Source organism: Podarcis bocagei (assembly GCF_964188305.1).
Source record: "Podarcis bocagei genome assembly, chromosome: 4".
In the NCBI taxonomy this organism is placed as follows: domain Eukaryota; kingdom Metazoa; phylum Chordata; class Lepidosauria; order Squamata; family Lacertidae; genus Podarcis; species Podarcis bocagei.
In genome coordinates this window covers 59850723-59869137 of record NC_138128.1, presented here as the reverse complement: position 1 = coordinate 59869137, position 18415 = coordinate 59850723, and the positions used below count along the sequence as shown (strand labels likewise).

General features: G+C 41.3%; 1 protein-coding gene across 3 annotated transcripts in view; it reads left to right on the top strand.

The window, feature by feature from the left end:
- Positions 1-17899, top strand: part of LOC308586369 ((E2-independent) E3 ubiquitin-conjugating enzyme FATS) — a 150160-nt gene extending 132261 nt beyond the window's left edge. For all 3 annotated transcript variants that reach the window (XM_081192881.1, XM_081192882.1, XM_081192883.1), the window contains 3 exons: positions 12833-12896; positions 16555-16654; positions 17775-17899. In XM_081192881.1, coding sequence (XP_081049007.1) covers positions 12833-12896; positions 16555-16654; positions 17775-17813 — 203 coding nt within the window. In that variant the 3' untranslated portion in view covers positions 17814-17899. The remainder of the gene's footprint in view (positions 1-12832; positions 12897-16554; positions 16655-17774) is intronic.
- Positions 17900-18415: the final 516 nt, after the last annotated feature.

Here is an 18415-nt window from a genome sequence, read left to right as displayed (position 1 = left end):
GTGTGAAGAGACAAAGATTCATTAAACCATCTCTGGCTGCATGCAGAAGTGGCATGAATCAGTGCTCAGTGTTCTTCTTACACGCAAATCACTACTGTGGCCATGGAACTGAATACTTCTTCACTGACCAAGCCATAGATGTCCACTGCTAACCTTTCAACCTCAAGCTCTTCTTTCCCCTGTGTTCCCAAAGTGAAAGCTGCAGTTTTCAGGATTCTAACAAATATGGCAACATACCAACACCAACTGTAATTTGATATACCTCAGTTTCAAAACTTCTTCTATTCTGTCCACTTCAGGTGGACTCTCTCAAGATCAAACTTTTAAAAGATTACTTAAAATGGATAAGTAATACTCCTCCAAAGCATTCATCTCTCAATAACTAGTTATAAGCTAGAGTTGCCATTTTACAATATGTCTTGAAGGATCCTAAGTCTTCATTCCATTCATTGAAGGAGTTGCTATGCATAAAAAGAGAGTTTACTGCATACAGAAGGGCTTAATTCCATAAACAAAAGCTGTCCTGAGGGGAGAAGCTAATTTTGTTCACAGAGCAATTACACAACTGGTTGTGAAGTATACCTTGGGGTCATAGCCACAATTACTATGTTCTCCTTCCACTGTTGGAGGCAATATGCCTCTGAATACCAGTTGCTGGGAATCTCAGCTGGACAGAAGAAGAAGAAGAGTTTGGATTTGATATCCCGCCTTTCACTCCCCTTAAGGAGTCTCAAAGCGGCTAACATTCTCCTTTCCCTTCCTCCCCCACAACAAACACTCTGTGAGGTGAGTGGGGCTGAGAGACTTCAGAGAAGTATGATTAGCCCAAGGTCACCCAGCAGCTGCATGTGGAGGAGTGGGGACACGAACCCGGTTCACCAGATTACGAAACTACCACTCTTAACCACTACACCACACTGGCTCTCATAGTGGCTGGGCATAGTGCTGTGGGGCTTATGTCCTGCTTATGGGCTTCCCCAGTGCTATATTTCTAGAAAAAGAGGTGCTGGAACTCACAATGAACGCCTCCCTTGTTGTCTTATAGTGGCAATGGTGCCCACTTGAGAAGTTCCAGAACTCAATTCCAGAGAGTTCTGGCTGAAAAAACCCCCTGGGCTTCCCATAGGCATGTGGTTAGCTGCTGTGAGAGCAGGATGCTGGACCATAGGCCTGATTTAGCAGATTCTTCTTATGGTCTTATACTTCTTCATATCTAACTCCATTCTGTGAATCCCCAAACTTGGGATTTTGAATGGTTGTTTTTTTAAAAAAAAAACATGCCAAAGTGTCCTGTGTCTTTTTTAAAATGCAGTAAGCCTCCCCTTGGCATAGTTATTATTCTTTTATACTAGCTCTGGGTACTCGTCTGGTAAATGGCAGGCAATAGTTTCGTGATCTCACTTCTACTCTGCCTGCTGAGCTGAAAAGAACAGGATAACCCTGAAATCTCCTCTCGCTCCCCCAGTGTTCTTGGAAGCGAATGTCCTGCTGTAGAAATTCTACAGCTTGGTAGTATTGAATTGTGACATTTTAGATATAAACATTTGAGATCATGAAGCTGAGAAGGCACTTGAATGTGAACAGGGCCAATCTTATTCAGCAGCATGAACCATTTAGGAAAGAGAGAGAATATGCCCTGTGTTGACGCAGCTTGTTCTTAAGTCTTTATCCGTATCCAACCCTTGTGTAAATTTTCACTGCAACTCAGGGAAAACTTCAAGGACAGGGCCAAGTATGATTTGTCTGCAGGTTTCTTAGTCACTGGAGAGCTATATGTTATTTCAAAACAATAGCTGTAATATCAGTATTTGAAAAACAGAAAATCCCTCCACAACAGAGTGAGGTGATGGAAACATCCTCATTCCATTTACTGTATAATTTACATTTTTTAAAAATAAAGACCTGTATCTTCTTCACCATGTATCCTTTTGATTTATACTGAGGAATATGTTTTCCACCATTTCCCCAATTACTTCGTTAAAGGCTTTGTTAAAGCATATCCTCTAAGAACTTGATTCCGTTATTAATGAAAGATGGTGTAACACTACAAGCTTGTGAACCATTGAAGGGATGGATTTTTATTTTTGTATTTTTATGTTGTAGACTGCCTGTGATCTTCAGATGAAGGCCGATATTCAAACCTTTTTTTTTAATCCAAATAATTTTTATTGGTTTTCATGTAAATACAAGAACATGTAACTACAGTGACTTGTCCAGTGGTACATTCTTATTTTGTTTCATATACCGTACACAGTACACAAGCAATTTGTTTATTTATGCATTGCCAATTCAAGTATCCTTTCCACAGAGATTATTGTGTTGTGAGCGCAATAAAAGTATCTTCTGTCTCATTTATAAAGGAAAAGCCAAATCTTGCCCAAAGTATTGAAGTGCTTTTAATTACCATATTGGCCCGAATATAAGCCGCACCCGAATATAAGCCACACCTTTAAAATTGGAGAGGTGGGAAGAAAAAATACCCAAATATAAGCCACTCCCTTTCTCGCTGCTCCTGGCTGCATACTGGGGGAGGCAAGGAGCCACGCGTTGCCGGTGGCCTTTCCCCTTCCTTCCTTCCTCACTCTCTCCCTTACCGGCCTTGGCGGGGCGGGCACTGCTTTTTGCCTTACTCTCCTGGATGCATACCATAAAGTTACAAAAATAAGCCACACTTTAAGTTTTCACAGTCAGAATTGGGGGGGGGGGTGAGGCTTATATTCAGGCCAATATGGTACCCTTCTATAAGGAGCAAGGTGTTCTGATAGATACAAATCTAAGAAATAAGAATAATTAATGTTTGGGCGTATATGCATCCATCTATCTGTCCCAAGGCTTCTTCTCAACCTTTCAGTGGTGGATACAGTAGAAGGCAATGCATTTAACCGAGGAGCCACACAAAAAAATCTTGTAGGAACAGAAATAAATTTAGAGCTGGCACCACCGACTGCTGGCCCCACTGTTGTCTGCAGAGTTGGCTTTCTTCTTGGACCTTTCAAATTAATTGCGAACACGGGCAGTTTAATCAGTATTTTAGCTGGCCTTTTCTGGATTACAAGAATATTATATGAACATGGAGATGGAGATTTTCCAAAGCGACTTTGTCTCACAGAGGGCTTTTAAAGCACAGATTGGCATCTACTGAGAACAAGAGGATAATCTATAGTGCAGCTCAGATGTGATGGTGGACAAACTCTTTCCTGTCTCAATCTCTTCCCCTTCAGGAAGCACTCATTTCCCGCATGCTCTACCCGCTTCTTTGTATCCAGATGGGTAGAGGTAATTAATTTCTCACTGGAAACAATGAGGAACTACCTCCGCACACCTGTCTTACAAAATATGGGCAGGTTTCCAATGCACTGACCATCTCTGTTATGTCATAGCATGTTCCCAGCATTTATATATAATAGTCATTTATCTCTAGCCAGCATCTCTTTGCGCTTATGTGAAATCTGATGCGCACAGGCAGCTGTTGGAGACATCTTTGCATGTGCACCTGCATTGTACATACAGTGGTTTCCTTGATACTGCAGTGAATGGGGACTATTGTTTCCTCTGGAAGTTCTGTGCGTGAGGTCATTAACAAACTGGGGTCAAAATGAGTGGTCTCCATGATATGCCATCAAACCCACTATTTTTATTTCAGGGTTGCTGTGAAACAAAATCAAATGCCTTGGGAGACCTTTCCCTATATATTTAATGTAAATGGAACAACGTATCTATTGAGAATGTAGGATCATTAGATCATACATAAATCACACAGTCCATTTTGTCAATGTTCTCTTAATTTATGGAGAATAGCAGCCTACATCCCGGATCCTTTTCCATATAAATACCAGCATCTATCTGTGCAGTTCCTGTTTACCTTCTCAGCTTCCCGCCCCCTAAAGAGTTTCTTACTAGAGACAGTTGTAATTCATGCAGAAGATTTCACAAGGTGCTAAAAGTAAATTGAGAAAAAATTATCATGTTTAGCCAGCAGAAGATTTTATCATCATAGGAGCACTCTAGTGGCAAACAACCTGAAATTCTTTTACTAGCCTTTTGTTTTGTATATTTTTTATGTTTGATTTCAAGGAGGCTAATTAGTCCAAGATAGACTACTTTGCTGTTGACTACATTGAACAAATTAGAGATCCCACTGTGATGAACTGAATAGAAACAATGTTCAAATAACCAGATTTAAATCTCAAAAAAGCATCATGTAATTACTTCAGTGACAGGGCTACCAGCTGTTTATAGTACTTTAAATCTTCATAATGAACAGCCTTGTGATCTTAGTGTACACAAGCACTCTTAGATGTTTTTTAATTTGCAAGAACATATGTCTCTGTGATTTTATGTGTTAATACACCTGAGTTCCCCATTCTCCTTTTAGGGACACTGTTTCCTTACTGGGGGGGGGGGACTACATTATAGGGAATAATAAAGCTGCCATCCAACTTTGCATTCAATATTTGTTCATTTCTCTTGACTTGTTATTGATTTATCTTACAGTGAGCTTGTGAAATCCATATTTTCATGAGTATTTAGAAGTAACAGAATTGATGGTCTCCCTTGGTGTGTCCAAGTAATTACTACTGTGAAGTTTTGGAAGTTCTATGATACTTTTCATGGATCTGAAACTGTTTACACACACATGCCACAGGCTGTTCTCTTTCAGACAGGGATAGAAAACCTGTGGCCCCCCAAATGTTGAACCACAAGTCCCATTATCCCTAACCATTGTCAATACTGGTTGGACCTGATGGGGCCCCAAGTAGCCAATATTGACATGAGGACTTAGGGGATCTTGAATAAAGGAAGAGAATATGAGTGTTCCTGTGTGCAAACATGAGTGGTGGAAACAGGACAGCAAGAATATACTGAGCCCTGAAAGGATTCTTCACACATGCCTGAAATGCAAAATAATATTCTCCACTGTGGAGGGATACGGGTGGCGCTGTGGGTTAAACCACAGAGCCTAGGGCTTGCCGATCAGAAGGTTGGCAGTTCGAATCCCTGTGACGGGATGAGCTCCCGTTGCTTGGTCCCTGCTCCTGCCAACCTAGCAGTTCGAAAGCACATCAAAGTACAAGTAGATAAATAGGTACTGTTCCAGTGGGAAGGTAAATGGCATTTCCATGCACTGCTCTGGTTCGCCAGAAGCGGCTTAGTCATGCTGGCCACATGACCCAGAAGCTGTACGTCGGCTCCCTCGGCCAATAAAGCGAGATTAGCGCTGCAACCCCAGAGTCGTCCATGACTGGACCTAATGGTCAGGGGTCCCTTTACCTTTTACCGTGGAGGGGACCCATTAATTTCATTTATAGAATACTTAAATCCTATGGCTTGGGTCTGCAGCTTCATTCATAGGCACACATTACAGTTTTCTACATGTTTGTTTCTATATTTTTGTCTCTATCCAGACAGTTTTTCTTTGCTTGTCTTTCCACAATAAACAATCCTCTTCCATGGTTAATGCGTGTACATCTTGGGCTTCCCATCTTCTTTGATATTGCCATTTTCCTGCCTTTTAAATAGTTTTGCCCTGTGTTTCTTGCAGTGTAATCCTACAACATGTTTACTCTTTGAGCCCCACTGTACTACAACCAGAATTATGTCTTTAGCTACCTTAATATCTTCTGTACTTTTTCCTTCCAAACACAGCTTTTAAAAAGTTTGAAACTGTTTAGGAAACATCCTCACATTCCTTTTTGTCACAACTTTTGGACTGCTTACCTAATGTGAATTTAGCATGTGCTGCTTTGCTCTATGCTTTCACCTGGGAAGGGGGCATGTCAAGAACTGTTTTCATGTTTTACAGGCTGCTTGTAGATTTTAAGTGTATGCACCTTCTATCTCGATAGTTGCATTTAGTCCAGGACAAAGCTGAGTTGGAGATAGCTGTTGGCTTCCAGTTCTCTCCTTGCCTCCAACATTTCTGCCTGGGTTGGTGGGCATCAAACCAATACTCAGTGAATGAGGAACAAAACCAGAAACAAACTGAAGAGCATCAAAGCCGTTGTTGCCTAGGCGCCAACAAATCTTCAATAGGTCTTCCAGTCTGGGATGGCAAGGGCAGCTAATGGCTTGAGAACTCTTCACTGACCCGAAAGATGCTCCAAATCACAATTCTTGGGGCTTACCATGTGGAACTCCTGAAATCTTTTTAAAGGAGTTAATTTGTAGCTTCTTCAAAGTATGCTGAAGTGTATTTTGTATCTGAAAATTCTTGTCCCGTTTCAAGCCAGGCCCCAGTGCATTTGAATTTTCATCCATTAAAAATGGGATTTACTTCTGGTGATAACTGGGGTCCCATTTCCAAGCAAATAATATTACCCTTGAAAAAAAGGGAAGCCATGGTGTTTGCAGAGCTTAATTCGGTCCAGGGTCTACCATTTCCAATTTAAAGTCTGAGCTTTGGGACCAGGAAAGTGACAATACAAAAGAGAATGCCGCTGAGCATTTGCAAGTGGCACTACTGAATAACTGCAACCATTCCCTACATATTTAACATGAGAAGGAAGGGCTACAAAGGGTGTCTGCAGATGACTTCTTTATTGAGCTTTCACAGATGTTCTACAACTTCCACTGTTTATTGAGTATTCCCCCTGATTTATCGGCTTGGAGGTTTTACGACTGCCTGCCAATCCATTGCTATCCCACACTTTCCAGTGCATGTCCCCATCACTTTCCTTCGTGCATAAAGTCTGGTTGTTTTTAAGTGGCTTTGTTGCATCAGAGCACTTTAATCCACTTTAATTGTGCAAGCCTAAGTTTGCTGGTATGCAGTTGAATCTCCTGCAGAATTGTGACAGGTCTGGAAAGAACCCCAGGTCAAAGAGTGCAACTCCCAGGCATGCTTCAACCACAACCAGCTCTTCTGTTGGAAATTAAGCTCAGTCTTCACTTCTGTGCATCAGCAATTTTATTTGTAGGCAAGAATCCAACTTATTCCTTTCCCCCCTCTTTTCCCAGCCTGCCTTCCCTGTGGCTTTAAGTGGCTTTCCAACTAGTAAATGTGTTTTGCTCCTCATTCATCTCCGTTCTTTGGGGCCAGCATTTGCATTTGTTAAAATACATTACGAAGATTAGCTATTTATTTTGGTCTCCTGCCCTAAGATCTTGGTGGAGCTTCCTTGTCTCACTAGGGGATTGTCACAAATAAATTACTGCTGTGCAGGATATTTGATAAAATCCAGAATCCCAGCAGGGTTAAAAGATTTGAATAAAACATGGATTAACTTCATTCTATTTACATGTTGCCTTTTTATGCCTCCTACCTGAGTCTCTCTTAAGCTGTCAACTTTTGAGCTGTTTTTCTCTAGTCCCCTCAGATTACTTTTTACTTTATGTTCATAGAAACCTTCTTGTAATAATCTTACAAATGTCATTTCCTAAGGGATGACTCTTACACTCTTTGCATTGCCTGCTTCACGTGTCACTGGTTTTTCTCAGAGTGTTAGTGCAGCTCTCAGTTGCCCTATTGATCACTCTTCTGTTTATAATTGTCTGGTTTTTGTCATCTCTGAAATACAGCAGGGACAGAATTCCAGCTGGATCTGCCTTTAGCTGCTTGTTGTTATTGACTAAGGATGCTTCCAGACTGTTTTTGTCTTTTGGTTGGGATGCAAATACATACTGGCATGCTCAAGTCACACAATTAAAATGGATTTGGTGCTGTTGTGCAACAAGTCCGCTTCTCCCCCCAAACCCCAGGATTTATGTGATAACAAAGGTGATGGGTAAATGCACTGGGAAATATGGGTTAACAAATGCTTGAGCTGGTGTCATCTAACCTCCTCGCAAACGGATCTGAGTGAATGTTCAACAAGCAGCTAATGTCATACAACTTTCCCGCAATCTTTGTGCAAACAAATCAGGATGAGTGCTCAATAAATATGTAACCTGAAAGCAGCCTAAAGTAATGTTCATGCAGTGCATACATGTTTTTCCTTTGAAAGTGCTATTAATATACTTCCTCTTGTATAATCAGTTATGATTTTAACTTAGTGTTCTATATAATTTTTTTAACCACCTCCTGAAATTTAAGTGAAATACTACAGGAATGGATATTGTGTGTGGGTTTTTTTTTACTTGTTGATAGAAGCCTTAGGACAGTAAATATGTTGTCACACATAGCTGGCTGTGTTTTCCGAAAGGAATTTCATCACTTCCTAAATCCCCTCCTCTCCTTGTGTGATCCCTAACACAAGGATGGCCCTCAAGATGTTGTGGGACTCCAACTCTCGTCAGTCCCAGCCAATGGTCAGGGATTATGGGTACTGAAATCCCACAACATATAGAGTGGAGGGCTCTATTATAGTTCACAGAAGAATAATAATAATAGTCTACGGTCTATAGCAGCATTTGAGAGTTTCTCCCACAGTCTGTTACAGTTGCTTAAGTATAATAGGGAAGTTTTGTAATCAAAAATATCCACATGGCTGTTTTGTTTTTTAAAAGAAGCATTTGAAAAACATGGGGGGAAATATTTGCTTATTCCGTTCTTTCCCTTATCTTAAAACAGTATCAGTATGGGATGGGGAATGTTGTATGTTGACTTGCATAAATGGTACTACTGTCCTTAAACAAATGCGGCATAATTGGCATCAAAATGCCGACCAATATTCCCCCTTCCCAATTTAACCCAAATCTATGCTTTCTGCAGAAAATCTGATAAGATTTATTTTATTTTATTTTTTAAACCTATTGCAAACAACCTGTTTGCAATATCTGAATGACATGTTTGCAATATTAAGTCCCCATCTGAAAGCACCCTGAAAGCCATCTTTCCCCTTTCCCCCAGGAATGTAATTGAGATACTAGGTGTGGCTCCTTTAAATGCCTGAATTCACTGGTTGCCTGGAGCAACCTCCATAAATATCCATGAAACACATATGGTGACTTTAAAAGCTAGGAACAGAACCTGCCAAGAGAAGATCTGTATTCAGGGCAGCGGGTGCTGAGTTGACATCTGTATCAAACTAAGGAGCTCTGCGGTGTCTTACTATCTTTAATACACACACAACCCGCCCCCCACCCCCAGCAGTATGTCTCAAAAGAAAGGAAGCAATAGGTGGCACTTTTGTAATCTAAACCCAAGTACATCCACTGATTTCAACAGGACTTCTAAATAATTGGGGAGACTTACTTCTAAGTAAGTGCAATTCAGCCTCTATTTGTTTAGCAATTCCTTCCGAGCAAGACTTAAGTCTATTTAGGATCAGAGCCTCTTTTTTGTTTTTGTTTACTAAGAAGCAGATTCCCACTAAGATGACTGGAACATTTCTAAGTAGGTTTGTTTAGGATTACAGCCTATATTTACTTGGAAATAAGCCCTCACCATGCTCACTGGGGCTTGCACCCAGCTAACTTTGCATAAATATTACAGCCATGGAGCACAATTCTGTGCATAGCTACTCAGAAGTACTACTCAACGCGGTTTACTCCTGAGTAAGTGAGCATGGGTATCAGTTTCACGGTTTCAATTCTATGCACACATACTATAAGGAAAACTATTCTCTTGGTCCTCACTTTTTCCTAAATATGGTATAGATATTTATTCTTCTTCAATACAGTGGTACCTCGGGTTACAGACACTTCAGGTTACAGACTCTGCTAACTCAGAAATAGTACCTCGGGTTAAGAACTTTGCTTGAGGATGAGAACAGAAATTGCGCCACTGCGGCATGGCGGCAGCAGGAGGCCCCATTAGCTAAAGTGGTACCTCAGGCTAAGAACGGACCTCCAGAACGAATTAAGTTCTTAACCCGAAGTACCACTGTATTTCTATTTCAGGGTCTGCTCCAATAACTCAGAGTTTCTCCAGTGTGATCCTTTTCTGCTGCCACCCATCCCTTTAGAATGCTTTCAGAACCCCTCCTCAGAAAATAGGGAGCTTCTATTGTACATCAGTAGAATGCCCCTGTTTCCTGAGGAGTGTTGGAGGGTATAATAGGCTTAGATGTGAGAACAACACCCAACATTGGAGATTTAATGAACTGTTAAATGTTTATTAAAGAGATATTTTGTACATACAATATACTTAATGGCAGTTTCTAAGGACTCTAGAGTCACTGTCAGATTTTGGCTTAGCTCAGCACAGCAGCTAAAAGGACCAGAAAAGGGGGCGGGGGGACAAAGTGGTTGTGTCCAGCTGCAAGTTACAATCTTCTTCTGACACTAAAGCTGACCCCATCGTACTTCTGGGTGCCTGGACAGCATATCTTCCAACATTTCTCCGCCCAGCTGATTGGGTTGCCCCAGCCACTCTGGGCAGCTTCCAACATATATATAAAAACATAATAAAACATTTAAAAACGTCCCTATACAGGGCTGCCGTCCAATGTATAGTTACTTATGTCCTTGGCTTGGGTGTCACATAACTCCATACCCTCCAACATTTCTCTGATGAAAATAGGGACATCCTAAGGAAAAGCGGGACATTCCGGGATCAAATCAGAAACTGGGATGTCTTCTGTAAATCCGGGACTGTCCCTGGAAAATAGGGACACTTATTGGGTCTGGGACAGTTTAGCTGATATAAAAACCTGTATGTACAGGCAAGTATTGTTACCACACCAGCAAGAAATAGCTTTAATATTCAAGTTTCAGCTGTCCCTGGTTTTCTTCTGGCCTTGCCTCACACCTCTATCATCAGCTTTCCCAGCTGATTTTTCTTTTTCTTATGCCACTTACAATTAACTGCCCTGTCTTCCTAGAACCTCCAGCCAATCAGAGTCTGCTGTTCCCCTGGCGAATCAAAATGAATTTATCTAATCTAAGACCCATCTATAAATACTAAAAGCCATTGGCTTTCCCTCTCCCTTTCAGAACCTGTCACTACTAGTAAACAGGCTTGCAAACATAGTGATAGCACAAGGCCTTGAACCTTGACAGTTGCATTCTGATAGCATCAGAGGTCGCTGAAATCTTTTCCAGAGCGCAAAATGAAAACAGACTGTAATAAACATAGCGTTCCTCCACACATACCTAGGAGTCAGCTCCATTAAACTTAATGGAACTTCAGCGTAAATATAAACAGGTGCAGAATGAATGGCTGCAGTTCTAAGCATATTTATTTGGAAACAAGTCTCACTGAAACAACTTTCATTTGCTACAAATTAGTGCATGACCGTGGAACTCATGGGTCTCCTTGCCACAATGGCTTCTTGAAACAGTCCTGGGTTTAATTTTTGGAGATGGTCCTGTGGACCTCCAAATACTCACAAGTAAAATTCTTCCACAGCATCATAGCCAGAGAATGTCTTCAAAGGCACTCTTAGTTTTTCAGCAATATAGAGCATTGTTTAGAATCAATAGCCATGTTGATTCATGGAATTCTGAGGCAGTAGGGGGGATAACCCAGTCCACTGTCTTACAGTTCAGTATGTATGTTAGGTTCTTCTCTGATACAATAGCATCATTTTTTTGTGACAAAGCCAACCTTTTGGTGTGGCTCCCTCCACCCTAATTCAATACATAAGCTCAAGTCCTAACACAGCCATTCCTTCCCCACCCCTTTAAACATATTCATGTTTCTTGTATAAATGTACGATATCATCACTCTCTGATATTATAGTCCAAAATTCCTGATATGGGTGGGGTAGGGATGACAATCTCTCTGGCTTAGCCATCTCTTGGTTAATGCTAATGCAGAATTAGGAGTCAAGAGAGACAAAAGCCAGGGTGTGATTGTTGCACACTCGATGATTTTGCCCCGCTAGCTCTTCAAGCACAGAGGAAGATCAGCAGAGTAGCTCTGTGGGATGAGACGCCTGGAGGGCCAGGGATATGTATCACTCTAGGAGATCCAAAAACATCAAGGATGCAGCAACAGTCATGTTTAAACACTCCTCTTCCCAAGCTTTTAGATGAAGATGATGTGCACAGGCTGCTTCTCTACATGGTCAAAGTGGCTTACAGTGGATAACTATTTACACAAAACAAAACAAAACAAAAAACTTAAAAGAAAACATACAACTAAACCCATGCAAAGCAACAGAAGATAACACTATCTGGTGGCTTCAAACTCACCATAGATCAGCTTATAGACCTTAACTAAGCCACAAGCCACCCAGAATGGGAGAAGCTTGCACCCCTTGAGGTTAAAATGGGCTAACCACATCTATCATGTCCCGTGTTCCTTAGACTCATTGGGTTACATAACTGTAGAGTTGGGTCCTGAGGGTCATCTAGTCCAAGACCCTGGACCCTCAACTTGCATGTGATTTGACCTGCCAGCTTCCCTACCAAGTCCTCCACACTCACATTACAACTAAAATAAGGTGCGGGTGTCTATATTTTACAACAAAAGGAGAGCACAAGTGAGGGAATGCCAAGAAATGTGCTTGAAGTGATGGAGCAGCTAGGAGGTAGGGCAGAGATTTTTTTTGATGTTTTAAAGAAACAGCAATCCCCTTCCAACCCCCTTTTAAATATGAATGAAGAAGGTCTATGAAAAGTCACAGCAGTAAACAGACACGGCTTTCACAGGAGTAGCTGCAGTGGGATTATTGCACTTATCAACATGCAGAGTCAGACAGCTGTCTTAAGCTTGGCAGGCACAGCTTAGCTCTGGTAGTGTGTGAACATAGAAAGCCCTCTTATATGGAGCCAGACTATTGGTCCACTTAGCTCTGACTGGCAGTAGCTCTTGAGATTGTCAGGCAGAGGACATTTACAGTCATACCTGGAGATGCTGGGGAATGAACCAAGGGCTTACTTCCTGCAAGGCACTGATGCTCTACCTCTGAGCTACGGCCCTTCCTTGGATTCATATGTTAAACTCATTCCATGTACAAGAAGCAAATCAACCTGTGCAATTTAACCTCTGTTTTCCAATTGTTAGATAACCTGTTCAAGCCAAAAGAACGGTTCATTTCAGAGAAGGAGATGCACATGCGATCAAAAAGGTAGGGAACATCTTCCATCCTGAAATATTATCTCCCTTCTGCTTGCAGCAATGAGGGATTATGAGTTCTCGAATTGATAGGGTGAGCTAATGAAGTAAGATCACACACCCCACATTTTGTTTTATTCTGAGTAGCATAACAGTAGCGCAATAAATTGTTGAGTTTGCAGCTGATGGAGATCAAAAGGCTCTGGAATGAGACTCTTGCAGTTTCTGGGATATTGCCCTGACAACAGGCAAGTTGTCTAGTTTGCCTTTTGGTGAGCAGGCCCTTCAAATTGATCTAGTGCTTTCTGCAGAAATAGTGGAAAGTTGCTGCAGCTGTTTCGGATTCTAACCCCATGTTATTGACAAATGCATTTTCGAGTGAATTCCATGCACTGCATTAATGTGGAAATATCTTTCATGGAAGGTTTTTTTTTAAAAAAGAATTAAAAGATGTATCATGTGTGTACTGAAAACTATACAGGGGAATATACTGGTACTGCAATGGGTTCTCCCAGGAGGGATGCCAACAGCACTTTCTGGGCATGGTACAATGTCTGTGGATTGGGTCCCTAACAACACCACTACCCTGCTTAACCTTGCCCCGGCCACTCTGGGCAGCTCCCAACAAAATATTAAAAAAAACAATAAAGCATCAAACATTGAGAACTTCCCTGTACAGGTAGTGATGACAGCCAACTTGGCTTTAAAAGAGAATAAAACAAATTCATAGAAGACTTGTCACTTGAAACCATAGGCAGGGGAGAGTGCTATTGCACACAGAACCTACTTGCAGGCTTCTCACAGGCATCTGATTGGCCATTGTGAGAACAGGAAGCTATTCGCCATTGGCTTGGTCCAACAGGGCTTTTCTTGTGCATTGTCATTCACAGATCATCTAAAGAAAGCCAGAAAAGCAGCCTCCTTGCTTTAACTGCAGTGTTTCATAGTGCTGACATTTACAGTACAGCAAAATATCCAAACAAACATACAAAAAGTTTGCCAACCTTGATAATTAAAAACAAGCAAAAAATAACTCTTGTGTGTGTGCAATTTCGCAACATTGATGTGTGAGCTACCAAGGCACAACCTAGCCTGCATCACAGAGCTGATGTGAAGATAAAAGGAGGAAGGGGAAGACAAATTGTACACAGCCTTGAGCTCCTGGGGGGAAGCCTAGGTGCAAATATACAACAAATATGTGCATCTTCACAATTCTATTCAAAACATATATACACAAAATCATTTTACCAGCCTTGATTTTTTTTTTTAATAATCCTTGTGTCCCAGGTGGGAAGGTCAACATTCCATCCTCTGATTGCTTAGCAACAGTATTTTAAGTGCCTTAGCAATTGTGCTGCCTGCTGAGTGCAGAAGCTTTAATGCTGCCTTCATGTTTTGTGCTCTAACTTACTTCAGAAGTCTCTGGTTGACTAACTTTTTTATTTAAAGAAAGCTAAAAGTCTTTGGTCCCTGGTGGCTTCTAAACCCCTAAAATCTGTTCCTTAGTGCCCATTTGTCACTGGCCCTGGGTTCTTGGAGTGCTGCACTTTACTTTTTCCTGTATGAGTGAATGGCAGATTTTCATACAGTTGGAAAAGCAAAGATGCACATTCAGAGGCACCAATCTAAACTTTCTCCAAGTGTCTTGCATGTCGGTTGCAGTCAGTTTCCTTTTTATTTTTCTAAACTTAGTGGGGACCATTAAGAATCCAGCTTGCTTCTGTCGACATAACTGCGGCTATGTTTCTTGGTCACGCTAGAGTTTTATGGATCCTAGGAAACTGCACATTTGCTTTTGTATCTATATATAATTAGAGAGTTTGTGTCTAAAAAATCCAATAGCACGTTCCAGCACTTTACAATATTTCTTTTTATCTTTACAACAACCCGGTGAGATATGTTATGCTGCCAAATTGTGACTTTCTTAAGGAGGCTCGGGGCAAATTAGACATGAAGCTAAATGCTTAATTAAAAATCACATCTGCACAAAGGGAAATCACACAACCCTACACACACACACACACACACACACACACACACACAAACATACACACAGAGGACTATGAGCCTTGGAAAAATCTACAATGGAAGGGTTTTTTCCTGTATACTTATTGCCATGGAGTGTATATTATCAGAATTTCAGATGGGGACACAAGGGTTACACCTCCTTTCCCTATGCACTGCAGTCCTAAAAGCATGCCTGCTTTTAATTGTAGAAAAAATTCATTGACATGGTTTCTAACAACACATTTAGCACTACATCTCGTTTGGCTCTCAGAAAGTTTCATGAGTGAGCAGGGATTTCAGCTCAGCCTGGGTTCCCCACACCCAAACACTATTGCAATCCAAAGTTATCCTTCCAAAATGCAGTGGAAGAAATACTGAAAGGCCTTAGGCAAATGAAGGATACTTAGGAGAAATGAGTCTCCGCAGCTGCAGAACAGTATAAGGGGGCTTATACTGTTGCTTCCATAGCTATATATGTGCCCTTTCAAGGGCTTCACAGATTACTCCCAATGACATTTATCTTGATCTGCACAGATGGATTAGGGTAATCTAACACCGTACATTTATCACATCAAGTTAAGAAATAGTCTTTAAAACTAACATTTTTTTCATGGCATTATATCATGAATCCATGAATTATATGAGCAATACAATTCCAGTACCTTGTCATATGCAATTGTGCAAGGAGTCATGTCCCAGTGGCTAGCCATTCTAAATTCCCCGGCCAACCACATTGCAGGGCAAGATAGCCTGCCAAATCAAAAGTTCAATTGCCCAATCATGGGCACCGAATGAGCAGAGCCTGGTCCACCCACTGAGGATAAAAGCTGTCTGCGCCTAGAGTTTGCAGTCCATCAGCCGAAGAGGAATCCCTCCCTCCCTCCCTTCAGGCTACTTTGTGTTAATTTTGTCTTAACCATATTTTGCTTCCTGTGCACTCTGTGACGGACTTTGCTATGGTTTCCAAATGGTTGCCATATTCGGAGCTGGGAAGGAATTTGCCTGCAAACAGATTGGGCCCATTGGGAGTTTTTACGTTTCTCATAGCAAAATGTCACAACTTTGGGTGGGTAAAACATTGGATGGAATCATAATCATCAAGGTTTGGATGAAGTGGTGCATCACCCCGACCTAAGAAGGGTCTATGTGGAAGTTTCTGTCCAGAAACCATGTGTAGGGCAGGCTGGTCACAGTAGATTAGCATCTTTTGGGAGGCCACAATCCTTGGCACAACGCTGTTAAAAATTTCAGCCCTTCAACAGGAGGCTGAAATGGATATACATACAATGCCTGAGCCAAAGTCTACCTACATCTGTAATCAATAAAGTTGTGGCCAAAGATGATCTCAGATCATGATCCTGTCCAAATTGTTCCTTTACTCCATACCTATTGCCTTCACACTGGGGCGCTGTGACTAGGCCCACAATAATGATGTACTTAAAAGCCTGCACACTTTAGAGCTCGGATGGGGAAACTGTGGCTCTCCAGATGTTGTTGAACTATCCTGGGCTATTGATCATGTTAATGGAAGATGGAGCGAAACATCAGCTGAAGGGGCACATGTTACCCTGCCCCTGCCTTCTTCCCATACACCTTTCTTTCCTTTCTTTCAAAGGCTCAGAAAACAAGTTTTTGACACTTAGCATATTTTTAATATGTTCCAGGATTTATAATAATCTGCCTGAAGTGAAGAAGAAACAAGAAGAGAAACAGAAACGGGTAATCATACAGAGCAACAGACTGCGTGTTGAAGTGTTCAAAAAGGTAATGATTCTCCAGTGAAGTGAACACAATACTCATTGATGCAGAGTTTCTTTCTCCATTCTGTCACCCCAAAATTGAATACCTGTTGTACACCTTCAGTACCACCCTGTAGAGCAAGGGTGGCTAGTCTGTGACCCTCCATTTGTTGTTGGACTTCAACTTCAAACAGCCCCCAGAAGCACAGCCAATAGTCAGAGATGGTAGGAGTCTAGTAACATCAGAAGGGTCACAGGTTAGCCACCTCTGCAGTAGGAAACCCAGTATTCCCATATTTTAAAATCCTGTTGCAAGTTTTCAAAGCGTTGTGATAGCAGTAGTGCTGCTTTGCCTGGCGATGTATCTATATTTGTGTGTGTGTACGTGTATGTGTGTGTGTGTGTGTGTAATGCATTTGTGCGGATAGATGTACTGTATTGGACTAAATATAAGCCTCACTTTTCCACCAAATTCCAACCGTGAAAAGTTAAAGTGCAGCTTAAATTCACAACCTTACAAAAACTGGCTTTTACGACAACGCTGCTGAAACAGACATAGGGTAAAACAGAACGGGTATGAGTGCCTGAGGAATTTTAAGGGAACGGCTAATATTCAGGAATTGTCTTTTTTCCTCCCCCCTCCCCCGAATTTTAAAGGTGCGGCTTATATTTGGGTGCGGCTTATATTGGGGTCAATACGGTATCTATTGGTGCACCCCAGATTTTTTTTTTTCATGTGTTGGTAAACAGTACTGTTTTGCTCACCCCAGTTTATGAGAAACTTCCGGGATGCCAACACATACATCAAAAGTCGGTTTCCTTGGAATGAAGGTCACCAGAGAAAGTGGTGTCTTTGGGATATATGGCTTTATTTACACATATATGCAGGTTAAGCATAGTATGAAAGCGTTAATACTGAAACAGATATTGCTCCCACCTGATGTTTCTAGAGTGGGGTTCAAAGGCCAAGGCTTTGGACGCAGCACAGAAAGCAAGTCGTGCCTCTGTGTCTTCCCAGATGAGACTGGTTCAGTTCTGTTGTTCTCTTAACAGTCACTGATGACATCACTTCCAAGTCGAGGAGTAGGAGATGGAAGGCATGGCATTGTAACTTAAAGGCTGCTTTTATTTTTGTTTTATTGTAGCAATTGCTGGATCAGCTTCTTCAAAGAAATACCGAGTGACTAAAGATTCCTGGACACGTCATTCCTTCTTGGACCTTGAATGCCTTCGATGATTATAAAGCCATAAAAACTTGATGCGATCTTCACGACTTGGAGACTTTATTCATTTTAAATCTACAAACAAAGACTATAGCTTGATTAGAATTTTTTTAAAAAAAGGAATATTCAAAGTAATTCTGGCGGGGGGGGGGCTGGATTATATTCTGGTGGTCATGACACATGGAAATACAGCTTTAACAATGGTTTTATGCACTTGTTGTTGCGGCAATGCAGCATTTAATTTGTACTTTTAAATTATAAAGCCAGCTTTTTATTTATAGATGAGAATCATATATTGCCACTGCAAATACATGATTCCCATGTACTCCACTTAGTGATTGCTTTCAAGTCTAAAACTAGCTCTTTTGAATGTAAAGAAAAGTGAATATTTTTTGCTGTGCTATTTAGCTAAAATAGCATTGCTGCCTAACCACCTGAACTACAGCATTAAATGAATGCTTAACATAGTATCAAGACTGATATTTTAATCAACCACATTCTTGTTTATATAGTGAAGCCAAATAAGGGGGTTACCTGTTAAAAACCAGTCTTTGGGACCTAAC